The sequence below is a fragment of the Sesamum indicum genome, linkage group LG8 (assembly GCF_026168435.1).
Source record: "Sesamum indicum cultivar Baizhima isolate 11 linkage group LG8, ASM2616843v1, whole genome shotgun sequence".
In the NCBI taxonomy this organism is placed as follows: Eukaryota; Viridiplantae; Streptophyta; class Magnoliopsida; order Lamiales; family Pedaliaceae; genus Sesamum; species Sesamum indicum.
In genome coordinates, this window is record NC_142664.1 from 2,106,040 (window position 1) to 2,124,554 (window position 18,515).

An 18,515-nucleotide genomic window follows, 5' to 3' on the forward strand; every position below is an offset into this window, starting at 1 on the left:
CCCGTTCCACAATTGCGTTTATAGCATTGACCGAGGTCTTCTTATTTCCTCGCCCACATTTTGTATTGGCTCATTTTGCACCTCATTATTATCACCACCAAACTGACTTGATGTGTTGCAGAGTTAGACTCCACATTATCACGATATGCACTAAATGATGGAAATAGAATTGGTGAAATATTGTATCTTGGTGCTTATGGTTAATTGATATCAATGCCAAGGTCTAGATGTACTTGTGAACAATAATCTTGTGTTTGAATTGACATATATGGAAGCCGATTGAAACCAATCATCTTGAGGCGGTTGAGGCATGTAGTAATCTTGAGGCGGTTGGGGCACGTAATACATCCTGAGGTAATAATCATAACGTTCAACTGAAGCAATAGACATTCTGCTAGAACTTCTTCTTTGCCTGTGGGATGTTGTGGGAGCATCATCGGATGGAGAAGTAGTTTGTTGTGGTTGATGGGTTGTGGCTTCCTTGATAATATGTAACCCGTGTTCGAATCTATCTACTAAATTGACTATATATTTCAATATTTAGTGGTCTAGATTGACAGAAAGCTTCACGGGCATTCACCTTGTTTGCCTGAAGATTGTAGAAAAATAATGAGTTTTGTGTTGTAAAAAAAATATTTAAAGTAAAGTATGTGATACTATATAACAACGTACCACAACTTGCAACATAGGTGTGCCTCTAGGTTGGTACCTGCTTTTCACACGACTATCAGTAGATGACGATACGAAATTTCATGTTATGTTGTAGTACATTCTCAATAATCTCATTCTGTTTATCTTCTATTGGAAATGGATAGTCTCTGTAAAATCGTGTCATATCGTCTTTGCCATCTAGTGATGTATTGTATGTGTTGTAGGTGTCAATCTGTACCCGTATGATTTTTTCTGGAGATCTAATGAAGGCTCATATCACGAGTATCCATCGCTTTTGGAATATTTTGCCTCATCTCAAATTGGTGAAGAGCCCGTTCGGGACAATTCATTTACACTATTGCATAGATACTAATGGACATGATGATCTCCACAATTGGGGGTTCAAATCAGCGGGGTAAGCCGTAATGACTTCTGTGTAATACTTCTCGAAATTTGAGTTGGTCCACGACACTACTATTCATATCTCTTCATGTCCTGGTCGAAACCAAACATCATGTATTCACAATGCGATGGATTGGGCGCAAACGCGTGAAAGACAACAAGTCCAATAAAAAGATTCTTCTATAAATCAAATGTGCCGGTGCAGGGTTGTCAAGAATAATTGTATACTTCATTGTATTTTTTATATTTGTATAAAAAAATTATACACTATTACATTTGTATACTTAATTGTAATTTTTTAAATTAATATAATTTTAATATTATGATTTTTTGAACTTTAATATGTTGTTAATAATTAATTATATATAACTAATTTATATAAAATTTAATTAAAAAAATTTAAAAATATATATAAAGAAAGTCGCGGTTGCAATCCCCGACATGATGATTTTTTTAAAAAATAATATTTTTTTAATTCATAATTGACTTATTACTAATTTTATTACATGTCAAATAAATCTTTTGTGATCAAATTACTCTTATACATTTCACATGTTAATGCATATAAGGAGGCACATCTCACCATTATTATAAAAGATTTATTTAGCCTACAATAAATCAATCAAAAGCATACCGACTTTCATTCATTTTTTTATTAATATAAAAAAGAATCAATGAATTTGGACTAATGGAAGAACCTATTTGTTATACAAATACAAACTTCATGGATATTGAACATAATTTTTCAAGTTATAAGGGATTCACGTGTAATTACACCAAACCTCATAGAAAAAGAGTGTAGTTATTCCTTTAAGTTATGATTAATTAGGACATAATTGCAAATACTAATAAAAAGTTTTTAATGTCTCAAGAATTTTAGTATTAGATTAATAGTTAATTTCTAGTGGTAGTCCGATGGTTGAATGTCCAGTTTTTTACTTTAACGTCACAAGTTTAAATATGATTGAAAATGTGGAGTGATACGACGACTATAATAATCATCATGGAAATCTTCCTCTCAACCTAATATTTCCTTTTCTTTAAAAATAAAAATTGTATTTTTAGAACTAGTTGAGTCAATGGCATCGGATTTGATTATTTATTGTAATTGAAATAATAAAAAAATGAGTGATTAGGTTGCATTATTATGTTGGAAAAAACATATTAGTGGTTGGAGACTTTTGAGACCATTAATTTGAAAAGTACACCCCAATATAAGTCCAAATTTTGTATGGTAGAAAACAAGTATAAAAAACTAATTTTTATTCCTAAACTTTTTAATACACAATTTTGATACCTAATCTGCACAAATTGCAATAATTTTGATCCAACCATTACAATTGAGTCAAGGAGGGTACTGCATAGACAAACACAATAATTGATTGTAAAATCAGGTGCCAAACGTGCTTCTAATAGTTTACAAGTCAAAATCGTAACAATTTTTATAAAGATTAAGGACTAAAATCATGCTTAAAAAATCCAATTTTACCTAAAGTATAGGGACCAAAATATAATTTACCTGTTTGTGTAATTAAATATAATAAGATGGTACTATACATATTTTAGCTTAATGATGAAAGCATTCATAGTTTATCAAAGCAAAGACAGAGTGATGTAAACTCAAATAAATTACGCATTTCTGTTATTTAATTCAAGAGAAACAAATATCTAAATAATATAATCGATAAATTAAAATGAGCAAAGAAACAATAGTCATGCAACAAAACAAGTAAAAATACAAAGAATATTGCTCCCTCTGCAAATAACCATTCAAAAAGAAAAGAGCATTAGATCTAATCAGAATAACAGCAACAACAATAAAAAAATCCATCCTTCTGCATCTCGTGAAGCTGCTTTCTGTCTCTGTCAAAACATACAGCAACTCATACAAACAACTGCCCTTCATCTGGCCAGGCCAACAATAATACCAATAGCAACAAGAGAAAAATCAAACAGAATGGCAAACAAAAATAAAAAACAAGAGCTCGCCAGGGTATGCTGAAAATACACTTCCACCTAAAACAGTACTAATTACAGAGCCAGCCTCCATCTCAGAATGTGCTTATAGAAAGATTAAAGTGCATTTGCGAAAACCTAGAAGAGAATGCATGTCCAATACAATCAGATGCAACATATGTGCAGGCAAATGCAGACACGCACGCTCGCGCGCGCACATACACACACAGAGACAGACACACATACACACACACACACACACACAGAGAGAGAGAGAGAGAGAGAGAGAGAGAGAGAGAGATTGCACAATGGGCAACTAGGTCTAGTATTTAACAACCAACAATGTTTGCTGTTATTACAAGTTTCCTCTTGAAAGCCTAGCTCCAGCGTTTCTGTGTTCACTAGATGAACAAGAACTTTTTCTTTTTGCTCCCCAATAGAGACTTTAATGGAGCCAAGTGAGGGAGGAAACACCACAATTGTCAGCAATCTTAGTGTCTTACCTGTACATTTCACCCGTAGAGTTAAATCTTCAATCCAGAGTTTACATAAGACTGTCAAATAAAGCTCCCCACAATAAAAAGTATTTAAAAGAGCTTTTGACATAATACATGGTTTTGTAAGACGGTATATTCATGAAATAGGCAGAAAATAAACCCCCTTTCCCAAATGCCGAAACAAAGGGGGAATAGAGAGGAGAATGCAGGCAGAAGGGAGGGAGGGAGAGAGAAAGGACACCATGGGCATTGAGTGACTCCAAAAGTAGAACTTTAGGCATTAAAATCCCGCCTAAAGTATACACATGCCCCATCTTCCATCTTTGTGCTGTGACAAACATACAAACAGCAACACTAAAAGCAAAGCAGCCCAGGGAACGAAAGCATTTACAATTCATAGAGTGTGTCCAAGTTGTCACCATCTGAGCTAACCTCTCACGGATTCAGGATTTGCTTGTCCGCTATTTCCACCATGAGAATTAAAACCAGTAACAGGCATGGACCGCTGAGCAAAATTCAGTAACAATTTCTTCTGACTCTCATCAGTATGTGGGATACTAGCACGTAGAAGCTCCACGGGCATCTCCCTGCTTACAGCTCTTGCAGCCTCGGAACCAACTACCTCTGCATTTTGTGGGTTTTGAACAATTAATGATTGCACGATACTCTCATATTTACTAACACAGTATTTTGTCAGCAGACCAAAGAAGGCATCAAATGAAGCCTGCCAAAGAGCAGGATTAGGTATGCTGAAGTTGCTGGTGGACTGTGGATCTCTCAATAAGTGAGTTGCTCTTTCTAGAACAGACTTCAAGATGACTGAGGCACCATCTCCAGCAGGGCTACCAACTGGACGAAGAGGTGGCTGTTCAGAGGAACAAACAACAGCAGCAAGGCATGCACTAAGTGCATTAAGATCCATACCACTAACACACAAGGAGACTGTTCTGGCAAGATAATTAATGGTTTCTGCCGCTTCAGGATCAGAAGGCAGGCCCCCAAACAGAAACCTTAAGTGGCGGAAGATGGCCATGCAAACAATTCGAGCAAGTTCACTACCTGGTAAAAGAAGCTGAAGAAACCTTGAAATGAGTTTCCGACCTTTGGAGATAGAAACTATTCGTAGAAACACAATATCATCTTTGGGAGACAGCCCAACCGAATTGCTACTTTTCCTAAGTGGGTCAACCAGCTGAAGAGAGGCAGCTAAACCTTCCAAAAGAATATGGCGCTTCCGCCTAAGCTGGGTTCCACCATCTTGGGGTTGAGTGAACTGTAGAAGCCGATCAATGTCATCCACATCCAGAACAAGACATAGCCCATCCTCAATTGTTACCCTTGCTGCAAGCATTGGTTCCTGCTCCAGAGGCTTTTCAGATATTTTCTGCTCAACACTACCATCTCCACAAGCAGAGGGAGGAGGGTCAACTTCAAGAAGAGGACGAGGCCTACGCACTGAAGAAAAGCATACCCTTCCAAGAGCATCAACATGGAGATGCGGTTGTGATTCAACACTATTACGAGAACGAGAAGATTGTTCCCTTGGGTGGGATGGGCAGAAACGATATTTTGATCTTGTTTCAGAAGATTTCTTTGCAAGCCGAGCTTGGTGGTAGTAATCATCTACATAAGGATCATTGCCATGGGTTGCAGCATGCTGCATTTTAAGTATGCTCTCTATTTCTTCAGCAGTCATGTACTTTGATCTGAATTGTGGCAAAGTACTGTCACTCCTGTGGCTAATAGCATCAGATCCCTGATGAGAGAACCGGACAGAATGTTTGCCTTTTTGCGATGATTTGTGTTTCGACTCTCTCTTGTCAGATAATCCATATTTACTCAAATGTGATGGTGAGGGAACACTATTAAACATTGGGGACTGTAATGCTGAAAAATGGGCTAAAGGCGGTTGATATGAAAGGTGCAGTCTCTGCTGCTGTGGAGATATTAGCTGTGAAGGTAATAGCCCATTTTGATACTGATGCTGCAAGATATTGTTTAAAAGGACAGACTGATCCCCATGAAGAAGACCAGCATGGCTAATCCAGTGGTTTTGTAGCTGATTGTTACGAGAGAGATTAGGTGAGGTTAGGTGTGACATGTTTGCATTGTAATGAAATCCACGAGGCAAACCAGGCAAATGAAGAGTTGAGTTAGATAATGGAGAGCTGTTCTGTGGAGAGAATGGTGACTGAGGTCCACTAGAAAGAGACGACAAATTAAGATGATGAGAATTACTCAGAGAAGCTTGCTGAGAACCTGGTGGAGGAAAGGAAGTGAAAGATGACTTTGGGACTAAGATAGGCTCGCTAGAAAAGTGTGGCAGCTGTTGCTGCTGCAGCGGGTACGATGATGTTCTGTATAATGGTTTAGATTCTGGAAGATACATTGAAGAGAGATGGGGCTGTGATTGCCATCTCTTACTTTCTTCATAATATTCAGAGTCAGATATATGCTGGTCAAACCAATCAGGAAAATCTGCCTCTCGTGTCCATTGTGTAGCTGATGAACCTGAAGCAATCTTTAACAATCAGAGAAACAGAAAATAAACCAAAACAAAAGAATGAAGGAGAAATAAACTATTGATTGTCTGGGTGGTTGATTGGCCTTTTTCAATACATAAAATCTTAAAGTGTACCCGAGAGGTTTTTGTTGTTAGTGTTAAATTAATATAGATCTACACTACCCAACCTACAGGTTTTTGTTTAAAAGAGTTGGATAAAGCAGTCAGCAGGGGCTTTTCTAACTTCATATCAGAGAAAAACATTAACTAGCTTACTACCATGCCTCTACTAAACAAGCACCGTCTAGTGAAGAAAAGACCATAAATAATGAATAAGCACAAAGCCTAGTTTCTAATCTCCCATAAGTAAAAAAGTTCCCTAAATCGAGGAGAACCTCTGGTAGTTACTTAAAAAGGCAAAAAAGTTAATACTGTTAAAAAGGGTAAAAATCCAAACAAGATCAACAAAAGAGAGAATACTTAGCATGCACAAACTAACAATAATTAACATCCAGAGAACAGTAAAAACTTTAGGACATGAACAAATTGCTAGAGAGAGAGCTCTCAATTAAATTTGAAAAGGACACTCAAGCATCTGGCTGTTTTCTAATATAGCTAACAAGTTGGCAAAGATGTAAAATGATGCATGTGAACCTAACAACACGAACATGACATGCCCTAGGTACAGGATTCAACCAGTCTTCAATAATTTAAGACATCTTATGTATCATAGCAATCATACCTCCGCACCCAACTGTAAACCAAATTTATTACAGTAAATGTGTCTATACCAAAAGGAAAGAAGAAAAAAAAGAAGTCAAAGGAGATGGCAGCCCTTTGGGCCTTCGCAAGAAAAAACACAATGAAATATCAAATTATCCTAAATTTACCAATGCCTAGCAGGGTATCCATTTTTTACGTCTTTATTAGTTTCTGAACTCTCCAATATCTCAAGGCATATGCAAGAGTATGTGATAAGCTATCCTAGTCCTGAGCATTATGTCTCATACTACATTGGACCATTTTCATATTATCAGTGCATTGCAAGAGACCATAAAAGTTGATTTCATAGACTGAAATGCCAGAGAACGTTGGAACTAACTTAGAAGGGGAAAAGGAAAAGGTTATCTACTGTGACTGTTTACGTAATCTACATGTAAGTGCAATGGTCAACTACAAAATAGTAGGGGAAAGCATTGATAAATCTAAAATCAATCAAAATAAGAACTCACTCTCCCTCGAGAAAGATCCAGATCCTCGATCACCAATAACTCCAGGATGTCTTGGTCCAGAAACAACTTTGTTCAACTGCAAAACAACAAAACTATGCAAAATAAGAGAAAGGAATAGACCAGGTAATAAAGTGAATAGTGATAAAGAATAGACAATTATAAGAATATTTTTAATGAACAGACTAATAAGAATCTCGCTTTTTTGTTTTATACACACTATTACAGTGTTCTATTTCAATTTGGAACACTTGTCTGCAGCAATGTAAGGTCCTATTAAAGGATCAAATGTATAGTCAGAATTCCCAACCAAGTCAGAGTTCCTCAATTATCCAGTTCTCCATTTTGTTTTCGTTGTTTTAGTTGCATCCCTGATTATAATCCTGCAGTATTAGTTAGTCTAGGGATTACATACTCGTCCAACCAAATTTACTATGTCAGAGATGATCCTGCATGGTTTTGCTTTAGAGGTCGCTTGGTTGGGACGAAAAGTGGGTGTTCAGAGATAGAAGTATAAGGGTATGTATGGTAAAAAAGTTTGTCTTCAGTTTGAAAGAAAAAATTAAAGTAAAAAAGTACAACAGGTCACATCCAAAATGGAATGAATGTCTACAATGTCCAAACGATCAGGTACCCATAAATGTCAGGTCGATATTGGGTAGCTATTTTAGCTACCCGACATTTTGGGTACCCAAACCCACAATACCCAACCCAATGCCCACCCTTAAGAGCGAGCAAGCAAGCTAGCTCACTGCATTTATGATATCAGCACTATCATGATACAAGCAAATAAGTGAGAGGATATAGCATACAAAGCATGTGGTCAAGGTTGTAATTTTACACCCCCACACCACCCCCTCCTTTCCTTTTTGGAGTGATGCAGTAGACATGTTTTACAAGCAAGAAAAAGACATATTATGTAGGGACACTAATTACTTATGTCCAGTATATCTTTATGATAGGGGATCTCCTAATACCTCAATAGAAAATCCTTTTGTATCACAAAAACAGGAATAACAGACTAAAAGAAATATGCAAAACCAGATCATAAACAGAACTACAAAGCAACTCACCTTTGCAAACGTAGTTGCCAGGTCATCTATATCAGATAATGATCCTAATCCTGAGCCCTGGTAAATATAAAAGAATACTAAAATCATTAGGCTCATGAGAGGAATGCTAAAAAGAAAATTAGGCATTAAAATTAGACTACAAATAGGTTTGTTAAGAAAGTTGAAATAACACACACAGCAGAACAACTATGCATAAATGTAAGCATATAGAGAATGCAAGCCATCCCCATCATGATTGTGAAATACACCAAAACTCAAGGCCGATCTCATCTTCATATTGTCTGTAAAATACATGTACAACAAGATCAACAAAATAGTTGATAACAGCATTTTGAGTAATCTTGAAGGGATCCACAGATCCACAGAAACAAATCTCCATTATGCACACATTTCCAGATTCAAAAGTTAATTGGGGATGAGAAACAGCTTAACATCAAATTATGGCTGTTACTTTTTTAGCTAAAAAAATCTTATAATAGGTTTAAGAGCGTATATGATTTTTAACAAGCTTGCAAACATCTAATAAGAAAAATCCAGACTAGGAACTGAACTATTTCAAAAATAAGGTAATAGGAGCTCATACAATTTAGAACCTAAATTATTCTTTAAGGTCTTCATCATTTTCACCATAAAAATGACAGGATTATCTTGCTAATCGACTAAAATAATCTTACAGGCTCTCTGAGCCTATTTCATCCAAATAAACTGGAGAACTCATTTCAAGACGAGACCTACTATCTTATGAACTCTAAAAACATATGAAGAACTCCAAAATTTATGGCATTATCTTCTTTAAGCTTAATGACATACACTCTTACTGTAGCATGCACAAAAACATAAATCCCCTTGGGTATTCTTCCACAAATAAATTAGTATACTGTAGATGGTTATTGATAGACTATGACTTCTTCAATGGAAGAAAGAAACAACAAGAATTTTCTACTATTTCCAAGACTAAATGCCGAAACTCCCAGAAACCAACAGTTCCACTAAGTCCAATTGAACAATGAAAGATCTGCTTCTGCAATGGAAGAAAAAAACAACAATTTTCTACTATTTCCAAGACTAATGTCGAAACCCCCAGAAATCAACAATTCCATTAACTCCAATTAAACTATTAATGATCAATATCAAACATCTGAACTTAATAAAACACACGAGAATTGTTTTATATCATTTTTAAACTTTAACCTCATCTTTCTCGAACAGATGATACTCATTCAACTCCTCTTCACCACCAAATCCACCAGGAAGGCCCTCTTCTTCATCTCCCAGACCCCCTAACTCCACTTCATCAACTATATCTTTTCCGAAAAATGCATACTGGGATGCATCGAACAGCGCACTACCTGATCACAGGATCAAAACGGAATTTATAAAAATCAGCAGAAAATCACATCCACGCAAAACTAATCAATCTTTAACAAACGACAAAAAAAGAAAGAAAAAAAAATGAAAAAAAGAAGAATCAAAAAGTACCCACAAAAATTGAACTCAGATCGTAACCAAGAACAAACTATAACCAAAAAAAATCTCCAAAATCAATAGACTAAGCTGGGAGTAGAGAGCTGCGAACCAGAAGCTGAGCTGCTGGACGGGTCGGTGAAGTCATTGAAATCTTTGCCATCGGATCTCTCCATAATTACGAAATTAACCAAAACCTAACTCCAATCAAAGATACAGACAGATAGATGAAACCCCTCCTGTTCCACACTCCCCTTTTCTCCTGAGATTTTGGGGTAATTAGGGTTTAGAAGCAGACAAAGAAAGACTCACCCACTGAGATACACACACAGTGAGCGGTTAGGCTCGTCTATATTTGTCTGTGTTTATGTGTTCGTGAAGAGAGAGACAGAGAGAGAATCTGTGTATATAATTTTTATAGGGTAAATATCATTTTTGGTCCCTCCATTATACCACTTATTCATCTTTAACCCCTCATATTTTCTCTTTTTATCAGACTTAATCCCTTAAATTTATAGTTTGTCAATATTGGTCCCTTTAATTATCTATGTGTTATTTTTAAATTTTAATGAATTTGTGAAAAAAAGACAAATTTAAATAAAAACTCATTTATGTCACTTATTCATATTTGATTCTCATATTTTTTTTATCAGACTTAGTCCCTTAAATTTATAAATTCATCATTTTAGTCACTCCAGTTATCCATCCTTTAATTTTAACGAATTTATAAAAAAAAAAAAAACACCGCCAAGAGGATTGGAACCTCGACTTTCTATGAGGGAATGAGTAGCCTAACGACTCCACCAGATACACTACCTGACTAATTTTCTAAATTAATTTTTACTTATAAATCAACAAATATCGATCATTGTTATCCTATATATCGTGATAACAAAAATTAAATTATAACCAACCAAAATAACGCAAACACTAAATAAAGTCATAAATCACAACACAAAAAGTATAATAAGTGTAATTACGTATTTGATGACATGATTTTTATGTATTTATTTTTGACTTTTATGTCTTTTTTTTTTATATATTTTAATCTGTTGTGATTTATGACGTTATTTGGTATTTGTATGATTTAATTTTTTATTATCACTGTATATTGATTGATGTTTGTTGATTTTGAGATATTTCAGCATGGAAGTAATATACTTTCTAACATGTTTTTTATTTTATAATTATGTATAAATAATATTTTATTTCGTAAAATAACCAAGTGATGTACTTGATAGAGTGACGAGGCTACCCATTCGTTCATATAAAGTTGTGGTTTTGAGTTCTTTTGGCCACAGAAAATGTTTCTTTTATTTTATATATATACAAATGAAGGAATCAGAATCGATTTAATCTATAAACTTTATGGATTAAGCCTGATGAGGGAGAAATATGTGGGTATCAAATCTATATAAGTGGTAGAATTCAGGGATCAAAAGTGATATTTATAATTTTTGTACATAATTGTATATATCACATGATATTCATTAGGGCGTGTTTGGCTCACTCCAAAAACAATTAGGCAAGACAATTATTACACTATTAGGTGGAGAAACTTATTCTCATAGCACTTTTAACAACTATTTGGTATGTAGGCATTATGAAGTTAGAATTTGAACAACTAGCAGTAAGCTGCACACTAGATGTGTGTAAAAATATTTAAACATTATAAATAATTAATTTTTATTGCTGGATTGATCATCAATCATGGGATAGTGACTCCAAAACATGAAATATGTCATTTTTCTTTTTTATGATTATAAGATAAATTGCATTGAAATTAAATGTATTGTACAACAATGGAGATGAGGTCTTAGCTCTCCTCCCATGCACTATTTCAGATTCTAAATATTGTACGCGCGAATTCTGGGTTATTTTTGTTATTTTTCTTTATAGAAGGGGTATTTCCGTCTTATTGTCTTATTGGGTGGTTAGCACCCCTATCATTACTCCCCCACTTCTTCTAATGTTATTTATTGTACTAGGAGAAGTCGAATCATCATCTGTTAGACCGTCGCATCCTTGACCGTTGATTCCTGCTGATGTGTCACCATCTCCTTGTCCATGAAAAAGCGCGCTTTTTCTCCTTCCCCCCTATATATAGGCCCTCATTTGAACCTCTTGACCTCCCTTCCTGACTTTGCTTTCAAGCTGACTCTGGAGATCGTCTTCCCTCCCAACCTTCTTTCTTTTCTTCCAGGTACAGTAAAACCTCTATAAATTAATACTCTATAAATTAATAAACTCTTTAAAATAATAAAATCTTTCGGTCCCGACTTGGGCCTTTGTAAAAAATCATCAAATTCAATAAGATAATAAAATAATAATTTTTTGAAAAATTCCTTTATAAATATTAGGTCCCATTAAAACTCTAAATTAATAATTCATAAATATTACAATTATAAATATTATGGTAATTTACTAAAATGTGAAGTCTGTAATGCTTTACGCATTTGATCATTCATGAATGATTTTGCGATGCCTTTTAGATGAGAAGACATGGTTGGGTGTTATGAATTATTTTATTATCATATTGAGATTTATGTAGTATATGTTTCATTCATCATGCATGAATATATTTAATTGGGTATAATAGTTACTTAAGTGCAACGAATTAATGTAAACATGTATATTTAAGTTATTCCAATGAATTGATACATGTGTCTATGAATATAATAGTTAATTGTAAATAATGAATTGATATTATACATGAATATATTTAATTAGTTATAAAAAATTAATTGATGCATGAATATAATCAATGAAACATGTATGAATTCATTTATTTTCAATACATATGTACTAAATTTGCTGAATTTAAAAAATCTCTCTTTTAATTAATAAAATATTAATTTATCGATAAATTAATATCTCTCTAAATTAATAAAATTTCATGGTCCCAAAGTTATTAATTTATAGAGGTTTTACTGTACTTACTCTACCTTGCTCTTATGTCTTCTTCTAGTTCAGAGTCTAGTCCTAGTTCATCCTTAGAGTCGTCTGTGACCTCCCTTAGGGAGTGAGTAGGCACTTCCCATGGTCCTAGTTCTCCCTTAGGTGTTCCACAATCTCCTTTCCCTTGTCGTAGGATTCCGACTACTAATTAGTCAGTAAAGTTGGTTGATCCTGATGATGTTCCCCTTCAAATAAAATATCAGTATATGATGGCCAAGGACCCTTGGGCTAGGATCGTTAGTACTGTTAAGACTCCCATACACCAAATAAAAGAGAAATACTTTGTCCCTCATGATTATGAGGTCATGATTCCCCATTCTTTTGATAGAATGCATTGTAGCCCTCAAGGGTTTTACTCTATCTCAATTTTGCACCTAGAAGCTGGTCTTCTTTTTTCTGCCTTGCCCTGTACATAACATTTTTAGTAGGCTAGAGCTCTGCCCCATGCAACTGTCACCTGATTCTATTAGTCATATTTTACTCTTTATCATAGTAATGCGACATCTTGATCTCCCTTGTAGTTTTGAAAACTTCTGGTCGGTTTACTCCTTTATAACTTCCAAGAGATCGGAGAGAGGGGTTGGTTTTATCTAACTGCTCGTAAGGAATTTCGCTACTTAGACGACCTTAAGTCCAATATAGGTCCCTAACAGGAAAGGTGTATCTTCATTTGTCCCCCTCCAAGTGAAAGGTGGTCTTTTCGTTGTGATTGGCGTATCTCAAAGCCCAATCCATCAATGAACGGGGTGGGGCTGGAAGGCGATCTCATAAACTACATTACCATATATTGGTACAAGCCCAAGCATCTTTTTATAGAAAGTGTCCTGAAGCTTGCAAGCCTCTCCCCAGCACCTAGGGCTGGCAACGAGTCGAGCTCGACCATTTTTGTCGAACTCGAGCTCGAGCTCGATGCAGTATTTTTGAGCTCGAGCTCGAGAACTTGTTCCAGAAAATTTGAATAACATTGCAGCAGAATGGAGGTGGGAAGGAGAGAAGAAAGAGACGAGGAAGTTCAGAAATGTTACTAACTGATAATGGTCTTTCTTACAACATTACAACTCTTTTACAAACAACTCTCAAAGCAAACAAAAGTGTAAGGAACTAAGGCTGGAAAGGAATCTAACAACAAGAATTAAACAAATCCCCTAAAAACACAACCAAACCCAAGAAAAAAAATTAAAAAAGATGCTAAAAACACACCCAAACCCAAGATAAAAAAATCCCCTAAAAACCCAAGAAAAACAAGAATTAAACAAATCCCCTAAAAACACAACCAAACTCAAGAAAAAAATTTAAAGAAGATGCTAAAAACACACCCAAATCCAAGAAAAAGAAGAACAAGCAAAATGCAACAGAGAGAAGGATTATCTTAAAGCAGTACTCGTCGTCGTCCTCGTTGCCGACTTACCGTCCTTGTTGCCATGAGTTTGGGACTAGGGTTCTAAGAGATGGGTTTGGGAAAGAAATGAGGAGAAAGATCGTCGCCATACTCGTTGCCGACCTGCCGTTCTTGTTGCCGTGAGTTTGGGGTTAGGGATCTAAGAGATGGGTTTGGGAAAGAATTGAGAGGAGAAAGAATGGGGAAGAAACAGAAAGAGAGAAAGAAAGAGGAAGAAGAAATGAGAACAAGAGAGAGAAAGTGATGGGTTTTGATTTTTGACTTTTTGTATTATTATTATTATTATTATTATTATTATTATTATTATTATTATTATTATTACTACAACTATTATTATTATTATTATTATTATAAAATTTTTAGATAGATATAGTTGAAATTAATATATGTTCACAATCTGCAAAATTTATATATTTATAAATGTTAGTATAACATTGATTTAACTATCATCTTACATTATTGAACAACATGGGTTAATCGGGCCATCAAAATTTAGATCAGACCGTTAGATATAATAAAACTTATAAAAAAATACATTTCGTAAAGTTTTAAACTTATTGGATATACGGATGTCGAGATATCATATTCAAAACATAAGAATAATCATTCAAGACGGTGTATAGTTAAATCAGGCTATGTGATTTTAAATAATACCGTCTGATACGATCTAATGGGCACAGTCTTGTATATAATTAAATTTCGTATGAATCAGATATCGTAATTATTGATTAAATTTTTCAATCTCATTATATATATAATAAAATAATAATTAGAAGTTCAATCATCATCATCATCATTATTATTATTATTGTGAATTGTTATTATTATTATTATTATTATTAGCTTAATTCATAGGAATTACTAAATTTTGACATAAATTTATAAATAATAAAAATCATAAGTGAATTATTTATCAATTTAAAAAATGTATAACATAATATAAATATATATTAAAATATAACATAAAGATATTATAATAATTTTAATTATAAAAAATTATAATTTACTAAGTTGTTGATCAAATTTATTTTTATATAAAGATCAAATGTATAAATAAAAGTACCATAATTTATTATTCAAGATAAAATGTATGATATTGATTAATAATTATAATATATGGTTAATTTAAATTATAAAACTGATCAAATATTAAATATAAAATTAAATATATAAAAAATTCAAAAATAAAAATATAAAAAATTTAAAATATATATATATATATATATTCACCAGCTCGCGAGCACAACAAAAACGCAGCTCGAGCTCGAGCTCGCGAGTCGGCTTGACTCACCTGCCACCCCTACCAGCACCCCCTCCTTGTTAGGGGCTCTCTAGGTGACTTTATTTTCGTTCTTTTCTTCTGTCTTTCTTACTTTCTATCTCAATTGTTATACATCTTTATAACTATTATTTATTGTAGACTCTGTTTTCATGAATGCTAGGATCACTAACAAAGTGAGGGCAAAGAAGGGGACCCTTTCCCCGAGCACATTGCAAGAATTGGCCCATGCTGGTACCCTTGCCCCTCAAGAAAGTACTCTATCTCGCGATCAATCTGGCACTATTGCCTCACTCAACCTGCTCATTCCCCTATTGATGCACATGTTGCACAGTCCTCTAAAGCACAGGTCGAACCTGAGGTTACCAAAGGTGAACAAGTATAAGTAAGAAGAGGAAGAGGAACAAGGGAAAGAGTAAGAGCAAGATCAAGATCAAGAGCAAAAGTTAGAGCAAGAGCTCCCGCCCAACCAAGTCAACCAAGAAAAAGCAATAGAAGGCTCGCGAAGCTGCTGATTGTGCTAACGAGGCTCAAAATCAAATTACTTTGCAAGAGCAGGAAGAGGTTTAGCTACAAGCGAGGGAGGCCTTGCGATCCCCTAATAACCGGGTCGCTCAAATGGTGGAGAAAAGACGGTCCCTAACTGGGTGATCTCCAGTTCAAGTAGTATCTTGAGGACAAGAGTCGGCCAAGATTCTTGAGAACTATACATGGCTTCCTGCTTGGAACGCGATCAGGTGATCCTAGCGCAAATTTCTCACATCCAGGTGGAAGAGTATTTTGCTCATAACCTTGAATAGGTGACTTTTTTTCGATCTCAATTACTTGATGATTAATCTTTACTTGTCTCTTCATACTCTTCAAATTATTCTGCAGGCGATCGCCTTTGGCCACAATCTCTCTCTGAAATGTTCGATGTGGTGCCATGAGAAGGTATTGGCTGATGTCAAAATATCTGAACGTGAACAACAGCTCAAGGATGCCTGGGATCGTAATGGTGAGTTGGTGTCCCTGCAGGCAAATCTGGAGGCAAAGGCATACTTCCGAACAAAAATCTGTTAACCTCATGCTGAAACTACAACAATCTGCAATTGAGTCAGGGAGGGCTTGCAAGGCTGCACAAGAAATAGCAAAAAGGAAGGTTTCGCAGCAGGTCGAGAGATTGGGTTAGCAAAAGGTCGCATATCTTTCCTGCAATCAGATGAGTACCAAAGTGCTATCTCCTAGGCTTGTTTTCAGGGAGCTCGTGACTTCCTTAAGGTTCCTGCCTTTAAGATCGCGGTGGAGACTAAGGCTATTGACTTCCATATTAAGGGTTTTGAAAAGTGCAAGCGCAATTACAAAAACTCAATGGTTTTGTTGAAAGATTCAACCAGGCCCAGCTTGACCGTTCTTTGACTAGTGACCTGGAACCCTACCCTGTTGAGCCTAAAGCCCCAGAAGCTGAAGACGAATTCGCTTGTCTGATTGTGGAAGTAGAGAAACAGGATTAGGATTGTGGAATAGATGTGATATGCTCTTAGATTGCATAGGCATCATCTTCATAACTTTTGATCTAAGTAGATGTTTACACGATCTACTTTCATAAATGAATTGACAAGATCATGAATCATAGGTTGTTTTTGCTTCAATATCCTTATACTTATATCGACCTATCTTCTTTCATAATAGATCCTTAATTTTGCAATCATAATGAAATAAGATGATCTTTTTCAGACCGTCATAATACCATAAGGGTGATATTTTTCAGATTGCAATAATATCGTAATTGAATTATAAAGATGATCTTTTCAGATCACAATGATACCCTAGTTGAATAATAAGAATGATCTTTTTCAGATCGCAAAATTTCCAAGAATAAGAACACAACCTTTTTTTAGGTTCATCCATTAAGAATAATTTGGGGTTGAATGTCTTTCTCAGACTTTTTACAAAAGATGAGCTTTCGCAGGTTCCTTTAACTTCTACCAGATTTACAATCGATGACCTTTTTTAGGTTGCAAAAATTGACATCAAGTCACAAAAAGGCATGAGATTCTGGTATGAAATCTGAAAAAATCCTAACCTTTCTCGGTCACCTATAATTTGCAAGTTTTTTTCAAATATCATTTTTCACGTTTTCCAGACATCCTTTTTGAGGTCGCTAGAATTCACCTTTGTTTTTTTCGTACTTCAAAGCTTGATCTCCTGTCATGCATAAAACTTTTTTAAGTTATGAATATTCCATAGCCTAGGCAAATCCTTTCATTCCATATCTTGAAGAGCATATGTTCCTTTCTTTCTAACTTCCACCACCTTGTAAGGGCCTTCCCAAGCTGGGTCGAGCTTTCCCACATGTTTTGATACTTCGACCTTTTTCAAGATGAGGTCGCCCACTTGAAAACTTCTAGGCCTTACCCTTTGATTATATCCTCTTGTCATCAAATTTTTATAACGTGGGATCCTTGCATATGCTCGATCCTTAAATGGTGTTAAGGTCAAACGACCTCTCCGGTATATTACCTTGCGGATCATATTTTGGTTGATTCTTGCTGTTTTCTCCCTCATCTGCACAGGTATGATTTCTTCTGTTCCATAAATCAAGCAAAATGGGGTCTTTCCTGTTGTTGTTCTTGGAGTCGTCCTATATGCCCATAGCAGCCCTGGCAGCTCTTCGACCCACAATCTTTTCGCTCATTCAAGCCTTGTTTTCAAATGTTGGAGTAATGTTCGATTTGTGACCTCGACCTACTCATTTGCTTGGGGATTCCTAACCACGATCAAATTTTGTTGAGTTTTAAGCTCTTTGCACTAGGCAATGATCTTCTTTCCTTGAAATTGTGCTCCATTGTCTAAAATCAACACCCTGGGTATGCCAAACCTGCAAATAATGTTTTTTCAAATAAAATTTATTACTTATTTATTAAAGATCTTTGCTAATGTCTTCGCTTCCACCCATTTTGAGAAATATTCGACCGCTATGATCAAGAACTTCTTCTGTGCAATCGCTTGAGGGAACGGAACGGTCCCACTATGTCGATTCCCCATCAATCGAAGGGACATGCGATCTTGACAACTTCAAGTGTGCTGCTGGTACATGTGATAATGCTGCAAATTTTTTACAA

The 18,515-nt window shown here is 35.3% G+C and overlaps 1 protein-coding gene across 1 annotated transcript; it reads right to left on the minus strand.

The window, feature by feature from the left end:
* Window positions 1-3,310: 3,310 nt before the first annotated feature.
* On the minus strand, window positions 3,311-10,163 carry LOC105167432 (protein PAT1 homolog 2). Its single transcript, XM_011087147.3, has 5 exons — window positions 9,888-10,163; window positions 9,503-9,660; window positions 8,312-8,368; window positions 7,242-7,317; window positions 3,311-6,017 (listed from the first exon to the last, which is right to left on the minus strand). Exons 1-5 carry the CDS (start codon window positions 9,949-9,951, stop codon window positions 3,934-3,936), a joined length of 2,439 nt encoding a protein of 812 aa, XP_011085449.1. The 5' UTR covers window positions 9,952-10,163; the 3' UTR covers window positions 3,311-3,933.
* Between the last annotated feature and the right edge of the window lie 8,352 nt (window positions 10,164-18,515).

Bases quoted from the DNA above. Each gene is read 5' to 3' on its own strand.
- LOC105167432 (XM_011087147.3), bottom strand. From the start codon at position 9,951: ATGGAGAGATCCGATGGCAAAGATTTCAATGACTTCACCGACCCGTCC. The intron at 8,369-9,502 runs GTTAAAGTTTAA...TATATTTACCAG, and splicing joins ATCTGTTCGAGAAAGATGAG to GGCTCAGGATTAGGATCATT. The intron at 6,018-7,241 runs GTGAGTTCTTAT...AGATTGCTTCAG, and splicing joins TGGATCTTTCTCGAGGGAGA to GTTCATCAGCTACACAATGG.